This window comes from Mercenaria mercenaria, chromosome 4, assembly GCF_021730395.1.
Source record: "Mercenaria mercenaria strain notata chromosome 4, MADL_Memer_1, whole genome shotgun sequence".
Classification (NCBI taxonomy): Eukaryota; Metazoa; Mollusca; class Bivalvia; order Venerida; family Veneridae; genus Mercenaria; species Mercenaria mercenaria.
Genome location: NC_069364.1, coordinates 85,160,092 through 85,175,599, shown reverse-complemented (window position 1 = coordinate 85,175,599; position 15,508 = coordinate 85,160,092). Strand labels below are relative to the sequence as shown.

The following is a 15,508-nucleotide window of genomic DNA, read 5'->3' as shown; positions in this document are numbered from 1 at the left end:
CACGTGCGGTCAAAAAGTAGGTCAGTAGGTCTTAAAATAGAAAAACCTTGTGACCTCTCTGGAGGCCATATTTTTCATGAGATCTTCATGAAAATTGTTGAGAATGTTCACCTTGATGATATCTAGGTCAAGTAGAAAACTGGGTCACATGCCTTTAAAAACTAGGTCATTATGTAAAATAATAGCAAAACCTTGTGACCTCCCTAGAGGCCATATTTTTTAATGGATCTTCATGAAAATTGGTCAGAATTTTTATCTTGATGATTTCTAGGTCAAATTCAGAACTAGGTCACATGAGCTCAAAAACTAGGTCACTATGTCAAAAAATAGAAAAAACAACGTCATACTCAGTTCCTGTGGGGACAGGTGAGCGAGACAGGACCATCATGGTCCTCTTGTTTTGGTTTTCCTTTCCAGCCATCAGCTATGGCATTTAATGCTATCACATAATAATTGTGGCATACATATCATGGCTTTGTTGCATACTAACGCACAGTTTCAGTCTTCTTTGTTTATTAGAAAATAAATTGTGTCATCTTAGAAAGAATTTTTGAGAAAGTCTGTTATATATAGTGACTGTCATCAATTTAGACATAATGCCTGAGGTGAAAAAACTTAGATTGAAGACCATTCTATAAAAGCAAGCATCTGACTGGCTGTAACTTAGCACAGTGGCAAAGTCTCTTTATTTCGAGACTGGTTTGCAAACTCAGTTTTATTACCCTTGGAGCCAAAAATAGCATTTGATGTAAACATCATTTGCACAGCTGATATGACCTTTGAATAAAAATCAGATAAATAAAAAGTAGGACAATGTGGATGTTCCTATCACATCATCACAGATTTACTGCCAGAGTCTTTAAAAAGAATGTGATCTGCCAATGATAGTTGATAGTGGTTAGAACCTTTAATATCTGTGTGTGTCTTAGAAATAAGTGGCTGTTATAAAATGACATGATTCCAGTGTTAAGAAGGCAAGGCACCCTTTTCCAGGATGTGATGTAAGATTTAAAGTGATTCATAGATTAGTTTTCTGCAGTTTTCAAGATGTTAAACCACAATGTCAATAAAAGTATTTAAAACTGAAAGTTTCAAGCATTCTTTAACTAGGGATTTCTTGCATCAGTTACATTTAACGCTGTGTTAAATGTCTATACTTTTCTTATTTTTGATTTTAGTTATGCAGATGGCAGGCTGACTTTGACCTATAAAGGGGGAGAAAAATGTCACCATAATAATTTTCAGAGGCAGACAGTTATCAACTTTGTCTGCAACCAGACTGCAGGTACATGTGTGTTAAATGTAGAATTGTGGGAGAAAATTGAACATGGAAGCATATATTTGAGTAGAAATATTTTTTTCAATTTTTGGACTACTACAGTATGCCTTTTTTCAGAAAAATTGATAACTCAGTGTAATAATAGAAGAATTTTCTGGCAAAAGTACTGAAGTCCAAAAGTTTGAATAAAGAAATTTCATTGTATGTTTTACCTTTTAATAACTAAATATTTTTAGGAAATTTGAGACCCTTAGATATATGCAAAGTTGTTATACAGGCACTAGTAAATTTCTTCATGTCTGGAAATTTTTAATAAAAAACATATTTATGATCCTTACTTACAAAATGTTGATGTATTACGTGACTATTGGTCAGTAGAAGATACATCCTAAAACCTTTGTTCATGATCTCTGATCTATTCGTGTGGTGAAGTTGTCAGTTACTGATTGAGACTGAGTTAGTTTAGATAATGAATTCAGGAAAGCTTTAAAGGTTAACTGAGCACTGAATGAAGTACTGTTAAAAATGACAATAAACCCATGTCGAATACATGTCTTAATCATCCACTCAAGGGAGCAACACTATCTGGCTGCTTAAGGGAGATGACTGCTTAAGACAAGTTGAAATTAAAAGAGAAAATTTGTGAATTTAGTTAAATGCATGCTTAACCCTTATCATGCTTGACACGACTGATTCTGCCTTTGCGACCAGTGTAGATCATGATCAGCCTGCACATCCATGCAGTCTGATAATGATCTGCACTGTTTGCCATTCAATCAGTATCTTTTTGGTAAGCACCCCTTTTGACACGTAATGGTACTGTCTAAATTGAAAGACGGACAAGTTCATTTGAATTATAGGAAATTAGCAGGGTAAGGGTTAAGGTTAAGGCAGGTTCAGCTGTAGTTAATTATTTAAGCAAAGTGTGTTCATTGTTAAAAATTGTAAAATTTTATTATTTGATAATATTCAGGACAGTGCAACTTGTGAGTTTCAAAATTATTATTAACTTTGAAGTGAGAATTCTTAGCAAAGCAGTTAGGTCTGTTGACCTTCAAAACACACGCACACACACAAAAATGTTTAGGAAAATTGTGCAGCCTAAAACAGAAACTCACTGTCTCCAAGTATGTAAATTTTATTTATCAGGGGATGGTAACCCAGTGTTTGAGAACGAGGATGAGTGTGTATACTTGTTTACTTGGCCTACCAGATATGCCTGCTTAGATCATCCCGTTGAAGAATCCTGCAGGGTCGATGTTGGCGATAGAAAATATGATCTGGGTCCACTTACTAGAAGATCTGGTAAGTTAAGAAATCATTAAAATGCTGTACACCAACACAAAAGAAAAACTTGTGAACTATAATTCAAGTAAGTGACAAGAAAAATGGATGAAATGAAAAATATTCATTTAGTGATTGCCATGTAGCATTTTTCATCCCTGACAGATTCAAAGTATATTGAGGCTTATTTGGCATCACTTTGTGTGACTATCCATCTTTCTTTCCTTCTTGGAGGCATATCTCTAAAACTGTTAACTGGATTTATCAGATAAGCCCACATAAATGTTAATCATCATAATACAACTAAATACATGCACGTCTAAGATACCGAGGTCCAAGGTAAAGGTCACGCTGAGAGGTTTAAGTTTACATATTATATCTATTTTAGCGTGTGCTCCATATCTTCTAAACTGTTGTTCTACCCAGGTGCCCTCTCGTGTTGAAATAATGCACGGAAAGGCACCTGGAGTCTTCCTTCACCATAAAAGCTTGAAAGTCGCCATATGACCTATAATTGTGTCAGTGTAATGTTAAACCTAACAAAATTAATAAAATGAATAAACCGTTGAAAGGGATTTCATAAAACTAACATCAGCTGTTTACTTCAACAAGAAATGCAGAGTGCATGACTAAGGTCACGAGGTTCAAGGCTCAAAGTCAAAAAGCTTCATTTGAGCCTGCTTCATAATTTAACTAGAAATTTGTTATAACACTAGCTTCAACTCTTTACCTAAACAAGAGGACATGCAAAGCACCTATCTTCCCCAGGGATATCAGTTTTGTTAGTAGTAGCTCTAGTTTATTCTATTTATACTTGTTAATCCTGTGTTTTATGCTCATGCTTTTAAATTTTGCATTTTTTCACAATCTTAGATGACGTAATTTGAGTCAACCAGTGACTCATGCCCATATCTTCTTTATGTCTTTGCTTCTCATTCTTGCTTCAGTAAAATTATTTTAGTAGTAATTTGAGTGTAAATAACTGTTATTTTAGTAGTTGTTTGAGTGTAAATAACTGTTATTTTAGTAGTAGTTTGAGTGTAAATAACTGTTATTTTAGTAGCAGTTTGAGTGTAAATAACTGTTAATTTAGTAGCAGTTTGAGTTTAAATAACTGTTATTTTAGTAGCAGTTTGAGTGTAAATAACTTATTTTAGTAGTAGTTTGAGTGTAAATAACTGTTATTTTAGTAGCAGTTTGAGTGTAAATAACTGTTATTTTAGTAGCAGTTTTAGTGTAAATAACTGTTATTTTAGTAATAGTTTGAGTGTAAATAACTGGAGATCAACAATGTGCTTTCATCCTATAATAAAAGTAGTACTGTGAATTTCAGATATTTGCATAACCTATTTGTCAGGACAAAATATTCAAATAACAGGAGTATTCGATTATCAGAATGCTGAATTTTCAAAAAAAATTTAGTACAAATCACACCTGATTGTAAATGTAGAAGTTGTTGGTTGCAGACAGTTATCAATTTTAATGATATGGTATGATAAATTTATTAAATCTGAATAAAATCCAATCACACCTGTACATGATTTTCTATAGAATACCTTTACACACTGCAGATGGGGCTTTCAAACTGGTTGTTGTCTTTTTCACATTGCTTTGATGACATAATATAAGCCAACAGTGATACATGCCAGTCTCTTGTTTGTGTCTTTGTTTTCACATTCTAGCTAATTTGCTGTTTCTTCAGGCATAAACTGGATGGCTTTACATGAGCAGAATGACCTTTATGGAAGAGGTCAATATTTTATCAACATCTGCCACAATATTTTACAGACAGGAGATGCGTCACGATGTGACCCTGGGGCTGCCATCTGCTACAGAGGTAAGGGGGATTTTTTTTTAGCTGTGACTAAAAACAGATACATATATATATATTTTGAAATATATATATATTATTATATATGTAATGTATATATTATTATATAATTATTGCATATTATATATCCAATAATTGTATAATCATTATTATATAATTATTGCATTATTTCAATTAATGCACGGAGCGGCACCTGGGGTCTTCCCCCACCATCAAAGGTGGAAAGTCGCCATATGACCTATAATTGTGTCGGTGCAACGTTAAACCCAACAAAATAAATAAATTTAAATCCATAGTTACTTTATATATTTAGCCAGATTGAATGAACATAGCTGATGAGAATTTTCAAGATTAAAATCAATATTTAACTAGAGATGCTTTTGAGAAAAGCGCATGTCTCCCATGCAACTGCCTAATCATCTAAATAATAAGTCAGTCTTTATATACTGTTTACTGAATCCACATGTGCATGTGCTTTCTTGGCACCAAAAGGACCCCTATACTACTAGTAGTAGTATAGGGTCGGTTTGGAGGTAAAACTACGCAAGAAATCTGAGTGATTTTGGTAATTCAAGGGCCATAATTCTGAAGTGCCTAGGCCGATTTGGCTAGTTATCGAACTTGGCCGAGCACTTATTGGCAGACATATTTTGTTGAAGTTTGGTGAAGATCAGATGAGAAATGTTCGACTTAGAGTGCGGACAAGCTTTGTGACAGACAGACAGACACACACCAGGGTTTCAGAAATCTGCAAATTTATTGGTAGCCCATTGGGCTACCAAAATTTTAATCTGGTAGCCCGAACATTTAAGTTTATTTGGCAATGGCCATTTCGGTTTATTTACTATGTGCTTCTATACTACAGTGGATGGAATGATTAAATTTCATAATTTTAGCCATACGCACATTGTTATAAAATTTGTTCTCTTAAATAGCAATTATCATTACTCCTTTTTCTCCTTTTTATCATTTTAAAAGATAAAACTAGATGTATTTAAACTGAGAAATATTACCAGGAGTACTTCTGATAGTTATTGCAACATGGCAATATAAAGTGAATGCAAATTAATTTTTATAAACTTGCAAATTTTTTAGAGCTGTATGAATTGTTATTTACCTCAAAATTATTTAAAGTTGACAATAATTCTGTCTGATTCTAAACATCTGTCTGGTTTAATAAACGGACTAGAACCGCATATATAACGTCTCTCAGTTTCTTGGCACTGTATATTCACTTATCCGAAATTATGTTTGTCCAAAATTCTGTATACTTTCTGATATTTTGCTAAATCATGGTCGATTTTTTTGAATGTTAGGCAAGTATTTAAATTGAAAAACTTGAAAAATTGAAAAGTGTAGGGACTAATCTGCCTCAAAATCAAACATCTATTCTTCCGATAAATATTGAGGTCAGCGAAACCGAAAGTACACTCTGGCAGGTGGCGCTAAAATGACGTAATTTTAAGACTGGTTTGCATATTGTTTTAAACAATACCGAACAGTGACTTTGATGTTATTGGATCAGTCTAAAATCACTCGTGCACATGTTTTTGTAAACATTTGCCTGCGGTTAATTGTTTGCCGATTGTGACAGTAGGTTGTAAGATAATTAAAGCCTCGGGCATGTATCTCTTGATAAACAAGGGGATTATATAGACAACTATTAAAATTATATTTGAAGACTAAATTATTGATTTCCGGGCTACCCGATACGGAGTTTCAAGGTAGCCCGGCGGGCACGCTCTGAAAAAATTTAGTAGCCCGACAGAATTTTCTGGTAGCCCCCGGGCTCCAGACATGGGATTTCTGAAACCCTGCACACACAGACAGACTCACAGTCTGGAGTAAATCAATATGTCTCCCACACCACTGTGTGGTGGGAGACATAAAATATCTAAAGATAACATATTTTAATGAAAAATAAGCAGTGGATCTTTTATGTATCAGCTCTGCCCTTTTTTATTGTTAGCTCACCTGTCACAAAGTGACAAGGTGAGCTCTTGTGATCGCGCGGTGTCCGTCGTCCGTCCGTCCGTCCGTCCGTCCGTCCGTAAACTTTTGCTTGTGACCACTCTAGAGGTCACATTTTTCATGGGATCTTTATGAAAGTTGGTCAGAATGTTCATCTTGATGATATCTAGGTCAAGTTCGAAACTGGGTCACGTAGGTCTAAAAATAGAAAAACCTTGTGACCTCTCTAGAGGCCATATATTTCATAAGATCTTCATGAAAATTGGTCAGAATGTTCACCTTGATGATATCTAGGTCAAGTTCGAAACTGGGTCACGTGCAGTCAAAAACTAGGTCAGTATGTCTAAAAATAGAAAAACCTTGTGACCTCTCTAGAGGCCATATATTTCACAAGATCTTCATGAAAATTGGTCAGAATGTTCACCTTAATGATATCTAGGTCAAGTTCGAAACTCGGTCACGTGCCTTCAAAAACTAGGTCAGTAGGTCTAAAAATAGAAAAACCTTGTGACCTCTCTAGAGGCCATATATTTCACAAGATCTTCATGAAAATTGGTCAGAACGTTCATCTTGATGATATCTAGGTCAAGTTTGAAACTGGGTCACGTGTTGTCAAAAACTAGGTCAGTAGGTCAAATAATAGAAAAACCTTGTGACCTCTCTAAAGGCCATATTTTACATGGGATCTGTATGGAAGTTGGTCTGAATGTTCATCTTGATGATATCTAGGTCAAGTTCGCAACTGGGTCACATGCGGTCAAAAACTAGGTCAGTAGGTCTAAAAATAGAAAAACCCTGTGACATCACTAGAGGCCATATATTTCATGAGATCTTCATGAAAATTGGTCAGAATGTTCAGCTTGATGATATCTAGGTCAAGTTCGAAAGTGGGTCACGTGCCTACAAAAACTAGGTCAGTAGGTCAAATAATAGAAAAACCTTGTGACCTCTCTAGAGGCCATATTTTTCATGGGATCTGTATGAAAGTTGGTCTGAATGTTCATCTTGATGATATCTAGGTCAAGTTCAAAAGTGGGTCATGTGCCATCAAAAACTAGGTCAGTAGGTCAAATAATAGAAAAACCTTGTGACCTCTCTAAAGACCATATTTTTCATGGGATCTGTATGAAAATTGGTCTGAATGTTCATCTTGATGATATCTAGGTCAAGTTCGAAACAGGGTCATGTGCGGTCAAAAACTAGGTCAGTAGGTCTAAAAATAGAAAAACCTTGTGACCTCTCTAGAGGACATACTTGTGAATGGATCTCCATAAAAATTGGTCAGAATGTTCACCTTGGTGATATCTAGGTCAAGTTTGAAACTGGGTCATGTGCCATCAAAAACTAGGTCAGTAGGTCAAATAATAAAAAAACCTTGTGACCTCTCTAGAGGCCATACTTTTCATGGGATCTGTATGAAAGTTGGTCTGAATGTTCATCTTGATGATATCTAGGTTAAATTTGAAACTGGGTCAACTGCGGTCAAAAACTAGGTCAGTAGGTCTAAAATTATAAAAAATCTTTTGACTTCTCTAGAGGCCATATTTTTCAATGGCTCTTCATGAAAATTGATCTGAATGTTCACCTTGATGATATCTAGGTCAGTTTCGAAACTGGGTCACGTGCGGTCAAAAACTAGGCCAGTAGGTATGAAAATAGAAAAACCTTGTGACCTCTCTAGAGGCCATATTTTTCATGAGATCTTCATGAAAATTAGTGAGAATGTTCACCTTGATGATATCTAGGTCAAGTTCAAAAGAGGGTCACGTACCTTCGAAAATTAGGTCAATAGGTCAAATAATAGAAAAACCTTGTGACCTCTCTAAAGACCATATTTTTCAATGGATCTTCATGAAAATAGGTCAGAATTTTTATCTTGATAATATCTAGGTCAAGTTCAAAACTGGGTCACATGAGCTCAAAAACTAGGTCACTATGTCAAATAATAGAAAAAACGACGTCATACTCAAAACTGGGTCATGTGGGAAGAGGTGAGCGATTCAGGACCATCATGGTCCTCTTGTTAAATATTTCTAAGATTATGGTACTAGTATAACTTATATTTCTTTTCATTTTTGTGTAGAATATTTGAGTACAAGAAACCTGGGACGTTACGAGAGCAAGCCAGTAGTTGACAGTAAAACAAACAATACAGTTATCAAATATACAAATGGTGACATATGTAATGGCACTACCAAGATCACGTCAACTATAACCTTCATTTGCAAACCAGGTAATATATGTAGTTTATTATAATAAGTAAATATATCATTGGATGACCCCTTTTGCAGTCTAGGGGTCATTAAGTCAGAAGTTACAGGGGCCTCCTAACTGAAAACATTTCAATTTGATAAGCAGAGAATGCTTTGGTCAAAACATCAGATTTCAAAAAAAAAAAAAAAAGTAGATTGCCAATGGTCAGTAGACAAATGCTTATTGTTTGACCCAAAAAACAGTTGAAGTCAGTATGCTGATATAAATTGAAAATTATCTGTTCAAGTTGGGTCTAAAGTCTCACATCAAATCTGAAGCAGAGAACTATCTTTTTGGGGGTTCTTGAAGTTAATGGTCAATGTCAAAGTGACCTATAGACAGAAGGGACCTCTGTTGTTGAGTGATTAAGGTCCCTGACTTCAAATCACTTGCCCCTCACCAACGTGGGTTCAAGCCTCTCTCCTGGTGTTGAACTCTTCATTTATTCTTTCTGAGGACGCCATCTAGCTAGCTTACGGAAGTTCTATGGTTCTACCCAGGTGCCTGCCCATGATGAAATAATGCACGGAGGGGCACCTGGGATCTTCCTTCACTACTAAAGCTAGAAAGTCACCATATGATCTATAATTGTGTTAGAGCTACTTTTAACCCAACAAAAACAAAAAGAATAATAGACAAAAAATGGATTAGTGTCTAATGCAGCAGTAGAATGTTTTGGTCTCAAGCCATCAAGCTTTATTGCTTGATTTGTCTATGATCAGTAGATGATCCCTATTTTTTTTTGTGTCACAGCTTGCTTAAAATGGAAAATTACACACCCTAGCTTCTCTTCTCTCCTACCTTTGTGTTGATAGATACTGGTATTATCAGGAATTAAGTGTTGAAAGGGATTAATTGGTTTAAGTAGCTTCCCAGTCAATGTAGAATAAATTAGTATAAACTAACATAGTCACACTTTTTCCATTCAAGGTGAAGGTATTTGTGTATATATTACAGGTGAGGGAGATAGTGCTCCAACTCTGATACAGGTTTCTAATGACAAATGTTTCTATGAGTTTGAATGGCATACAGCTGAAGCCTGTGCTTTAGGACATTATATTGGTACTGGTTGTAAAATCTATGCTGACGGTAAGTGCCTAACGTTTATGCATATATTTGCATCTAACCTTTAGCCTGCTAAATTTCTAAAATGGACTGGTCCATCATTCAATTTGGGCAGTACCATTTATTATTCGAAGGGGTGTTCACTGAAAATTTATTGACTGATAGCGACCAGTGCAGACCATGATCAGCCTGATCAACGATCTTGGTCTGCACTGGTCTCAAAGGCAGAATCACTTGCGCCAGCAGGCTAAAGGTTAAAATATTTCCTTGCCTTGTATAATTATAAAATTCTGTAAGTTTTGGAATTATTTAATACCTCAGGATAAGCAGGTTTTCTAGATTTGAACTCACTTTTGCTGAGTGGTGAAGGACTTTGAATTACTTGTCACTATTTTTTGAAACCCCATTTGGGATGTAAAACTATATTAAGTGAGCAGACTCAAGCTGTTTTAATTATTTATATTTTATTTTGTATTTAAAGGTTTGAGTTTTGATTTGACACCCCTTAGAAAGGCAACTGGATCGTACAAAGTGGACTCTGCCTCAGATAATAATCACGATTATTACCTCAATGTCTGTGGGCCAATTACAGACAAATGCCAAGATCTGGGTATTGACAATGTTGGCATATGTCAGGTGCCAGTAAACCAAAATGAGTAAGTATAAGAATTTTTGTAGGCAATTTTTGATCAGTTTTAGAAAGGTTTTTAAAAAGATTAAAGGTATATTATTATTATGATTGGGGGATGGGCGGGAATTATCGGCCTATGCTTAATTAAATTTCTAAAAAGATTAGTGTAAGATGTGGCTGCATGATTAGTCTTAGAAAAAGACAAATTACATTTCTAAAAATGTCAGTCTTAGAAAGAGATGAATTACATTTATAGACAAATAACATTTCTAAAAATGTCAGTCTTAGAAATAGATGAATTACATTTATAGACAAATTACATTTCTAAAAATGTCAGTCTTAGAAATAGGCAAATTACATTTCTAAAAATGTCAGTCTTAGACATAGATGAATTACATTTATCTTGTTTATAGACAAATTACATTTCTAAAAATGTCAGTCTTAGAAATAGACAAATTACATTTCTGAAAATTTAAGTCTTAGAAATAGATGAATTACATTTATAGACAAATTACATTTCTAAAAATGTCAGTCTTAGAAGTAGACAAATTACATTTCTAAAAATGTCAGTCTCCGACATAGACAAATTACATTTCTAAAAATGCCAGTCTTACAAACAGATGAATTACATTTATAGACAAATTACATTTCTAAAAATGTCAGTCTTAGAAATAGATGAATTACATTTATAGACAAATTACATTTCTAAAAATGTCAGTCTTAGAAATAGACAAATTACATTTCTGAAAATGTAAGTCTTAGAAATAGATATGTTACATTTCTGAAAACTTAGTCATAGATTGAAATAGATAAATAACATTTCTAAAACCTTAAAATGAATTAAATTGCTATAGATGACTTACATTGCTATGGATGAAATGCATTCCTGAAAGATAAGTGTTAGAAGTAGATGAGAAAATAAGTGTTAGAAATGGGTTAGAAATAGCTGAATTAAAGTTCTAAAATGATACATGTTAGAAGCAGAATTACATTTTTGAAATTGTCAGTAATAGGTCAGAAAATAAGTCTTAAAACAGCTGAATTATTTTTTCAATTGAAAAGATAGAAGTTTGAATTGTCTGAATTGCATTTCTAAAAAGATAGAATTTAATGTAAAAAATGGCTGACTGACATTTCTAAGAAGGTAATAGTTAGAAATAGCAGAACTTAATGTCTCAAAAGATTATTGTAAGAAATCCAAAATTAGATGAGATTTAGAAATAACTTTACCAATATTAAATTCCTGAAAAGATAAGGGTATATATATTAGGGATGGGAACGAATATTCGAATATTCGAATATTCGAAAATCGGTCGAATATTCGAATATGAAAATCAAATTCGAATATTCGTAAAAAAATTTCAAAATAAGTATCATTGGTTTTGGGCAATATGAGCATGCTAATTCTACAGAATAAAACCATTTCATGTTGGTTTATCGTGTATCAAAAGATGTCCAATTAACAAGAAAATAGCAATGCATATTTGGCAGGGGCCATCGTTAAGGTTTAACAGTTTGCAACAGGCGTCAATGTGTCAGATGCATGTCAAAGATGTCCAATTAACAAGAAAATTGCAATGCATAATTACCTGGGGTCATCGCTACGGATTAACAGTTTGTATCAGGCGTAAATGTGATATCTTTTTATCTTTTGTTCATTTTTATTGGCGCCTGTTTTATGCAACAAGTTGTAGATTTTTTTTTCGAAAACAATATACCAAACTTGTAGACATTGTCGATCTTTTCACAATATTTTGTACGACGTTTCAGACCATCCACAGAATCGGTTTTCATCGGCAATCGGTCGTATTCGAATTAAATTCGAAGTACTTTATAATAAAATCAAGAAATAACATATGATTGATGTATAAGTTCATGTTGAAGGAGGTTTACTTGCTTTTTACACGACGATTTTTACACGCCGATTGAAAATTTTCAAAATGGCGGCGGTAATACAACAGCGCGTCACGTGTTTGAATTGGACGACCTAGATAAAATTGCGACGGTCTAAATTATAATCGTTTTGAGTTTTTATATCATTTTGAAGCTAAAACACTGAACTAGTTAAATATGTTCATGATTATACTGACAGAATCGTGAAATAAAACGCTAGGATCGGCAGGTTTTGCTAGTTAGGATCAGGTTACCCGAAACAAACAGTTTTTGACATTGTTACGTACGATGATCCACGCTTAAAACAAATGAATACATTGTGTATATACCAATCACTTAATAAGAATTTAAAGCTTCCATTAAAACAAACCGAATATTCGAATATATTCGAATATGGCAAACCGAATATTCGAATACTGATTTCAGTATTCGTTCCCATCCCTAATATATATATATACCTGGAATGACAATGCATTTATTTTTGTGATAAATTCTTTGGTTTTTATTCTAGGATAAATGTCTACAAACGTTTTGGACATGCCTTTAAAACAGTAAGGAATGTAAAGAAATAACAGATTATGATTTCATACAACATTTTGTTAAACACAGGAACTCCTATGTAACCGGTCAGGCAGCATCAGAACTACGTTACTATGATGGAATGATCAACCTTACATATTCTGGTGGTACTCCATACAATGACGACAAAAAAACTCCAAGGAGGTCAGAAATTGCCTTCATTTGTGACCAAGATGCTGGGAAAGGACAACCACATTTTATAGCTGAAGCAGCGTCTGAGCATTACTATGGATTTGAGTGGCGTACCTCTTATGCTTGTCCTATTCAGGCAATGCAATGCACAGCTGCAGATGAAAAATTGGGACAGGAGTATGATATTTCTAGGTAAGTGTGATAAAATACAGGAAATTTAATGATATTTCCAGGTAAATGTGAGAAATTGGGATCTGAGTGAGTGAGGAATTGGGGTCTGAGTATGGCTTTTCCAGGAAAGTGTGATGAATAGGGATCTGAGTGTGTAATTTCTGGGTAAGTGTGAGGAATTGGGATTTGAGTGTGGTATTTCCAGGTAAGTGTAAGGAATTGGGATCAGAGTATGGATTTCCTGGTAAATGTGATGAAAATTTGCAGAGGTGTGATATTCCCAGGTATGTGTGACAGATATGGACATGAGTATCCCAGGTGAAGCATTTAGACCAGAGTATGGTATTTCGAGTCAAGTGTGATGAATATGGATAGGAGTTTGAATATATTTATGTGTCAAGGTAAATGTGATGCATATGGGACAGCAGCAGTAGATATTTCCAGGTAAGTGTGATGAATATGGATAGTAGTTAATACTCCCAGGAAAGTGTGATGAATATGGATAGGAGTTAATATTCCCAGGAAAGTGTGATGAATATGGATAGTAGTTAATATTCCCAGGAAAGTGTGATGAATATGGATAGTAGTTAATATACTCAGGAAAAGTGTGATGAATATGGATAGGAGTATTAGATTTCCTGGTATGTGTGATGAAGTGGTACAGCAGGAGTAAATATTTCCAGGTAAGTGTGATGAATTGGGATAGGTGCATAAGATTTGCAGTTAAGTGTAATGAATGTGGACAGGAGTATGAGATTTCAAGGTAAATTTCATAGATTGTGGTAGGAGTATGAAGGTGTACAATTAATCATGTTGTGTTTACCACATTTGTTATACACTAAACATAGTTTTGCTTTTATAGTCTGACAATGCTTGGTGAAGGCAACTGGGCAATAGATGGAAGTTCCAACACAAAGTACTACATTAACATATGTCAGCCATTGAACAAAGTTCCTGTGGGTAATGGGTGTGATCCATTTGCTGCCATCTGTAGAACCAAGTTTGAAAATGGACAGGTAACTGTACTGTTAGATCAAGAGGCTTTGTGTGGGATTGATTTTGGCTTATTATACCTTTAGATACAAAGTATATGGGGGTTGTGTTTGAGTCTCGCATGTCCATTGTCCAGCCATAATTTGTGTCTGCTCTATATCTTTTTAACTGCTGGGGAGATGTTCATACAACTTGCATCAATTATTAACCTTATCAATCAAGTAGAGGGTACAAACCAAGTTGCCAGGGCCTAGATGAAGGTCACAAAGGTCAAAGGTTAAGTAGCTTAACTTTGTGCCCACTCCACTTGTCTTAACCTCTTTGAAAACTTTCATAAAACTAGCTTCTGTTGTTTATCTCATAAAGACAATGTTTAGAGCACAAAAACCAGGTCTTAAGGTCCAAGGTCAAGGTCACACTTGTCAAACATCAAAATACTTAACTTTTTGTCTGCTTATATCTTCTAAACCACATGGAAAATTTTCATAAAACTGGCAGAAGGTATTTACCTCATCGGGACAGGTCCATCGTGGGGTTATATGCTAATTTGTGTCTGCTCCATATCTTCTTAACAGCTTGAAAATTTTCATAAAACTGTCCTCAATTATTTGTCATGTAGAGGGGACGTGCAGAGCACTTGTCCTGGATCACGAAGTCCAAGGTCAAGGTCAGGTTTGTTGGTCAAAGATCAAATAGCTTAAATTGTTGTACACTCCATATCTTCTAAACTACTTTAATACAAATTTCATAAAATTAGCATCAGTTTTTAACCATATCTAGACAACATGATTAGTGCACAACCTAGGTCACTAGGTTCAAGGTCAGACTCATACTTAGAGGTCAAAAATCAAATACCTCATAGTCTGCTTCATATCTTCTTAACCACTGAAAGGATTTTCATAACACTAGTTTCAGTTGTTAACCTCATCAAGGTGACATGCAAAGTGTACAGTCAAGGTCATTAGGTTCAAGGTCGAGGTCACACTTGAAGGTCAAATATTATTATCATAACAGTTTAATTTTCCTGTATCAAAGTCGCATCTTGGGATATTAATCGCCTTTAATAATTACTCTAGTTAAGACTTTCAATGTATTGCACAGAACATGAAAACTCTGACTTTAATTACTGTATAGGTAAATTTGTACGAGGAAGAATTCAGATTATGAATTAGGTCTTGAACCAAACAGTCTCAAAAACTACAGGCCTGTATCTAACCTCCCTTTCATTTCAAAAATCTTAGAAAAGGTAGTAGATGCGCGTCTTGAGCGGCACTTGAGTGAAAATGAGCTACATGAGGGACTGCAGTCTGCTTACAGAAAGTTTCATTCAACTGAGTCGGCTTTGATAAAGGTACAGAATGACATCCTCACATCTCTCGATCAAAATTCTGTAACAGTCCTCATGCTACTCGATCTTTCTGCGGCT

The 15,508-nt window shown here is 34.8% G+C and overlaps 2 protein-coding genes across 3 annotated transcripts in view; one reads left to right on the top strand and one right to left on the bottom strand.

Annotated features, from left to right (window-relative positions):
- Positions 1-15,508, bottom strand: part of LOC123552342 (uncharacterized) — a 469,144-nt gene that overhangs the window by 234,424 nt on the left and 219,212 nt on the right. The gene's annotated exons all lie outside the window — the stretch shown is intronic.
- LOC123552344 (cation-independent mannose-6-phosphate receptor-like) overlaps positions 1-15,508 on the top strand; it is a 134,595-nt gene that overhangs the window by 15,289 nt on the left and 103,798 nt on the right. For both annotated transcript variants that reach the window (XM_045341933.2, XM_045341932.2), the window contains exons 7-14: positions 1,179-1,285; positions 2,429-2,584; positions 4,266-4,400; positions 8,449-8,598; positions 9,576-9,707; positions 10,165-10,339; positions 12,817-13,110; positions 13,952-14,105. In XM_045341933.2, the coding sequence (XP_045197868.2) occupies positions 1,179-1,285; positions 2,429-2,584; positions 4,266-4,400; positions 8,449-8,598; positions 9,576-9,707; positions 10,165-10,339; positions 12,817-13,110; positions 13,952-14,105 (1,303 nt within the window). The remainder of the gene's footprint in view (positions 1-1,178; positions 1,286-2,428; positions 2,585-4,265; positions 4,401-8,448; positions 8,599-9,575; positions 9,708-10,164; positions 10,340-12,816; positions 13,111-13,951; positions 14,106-15,508) is intronic.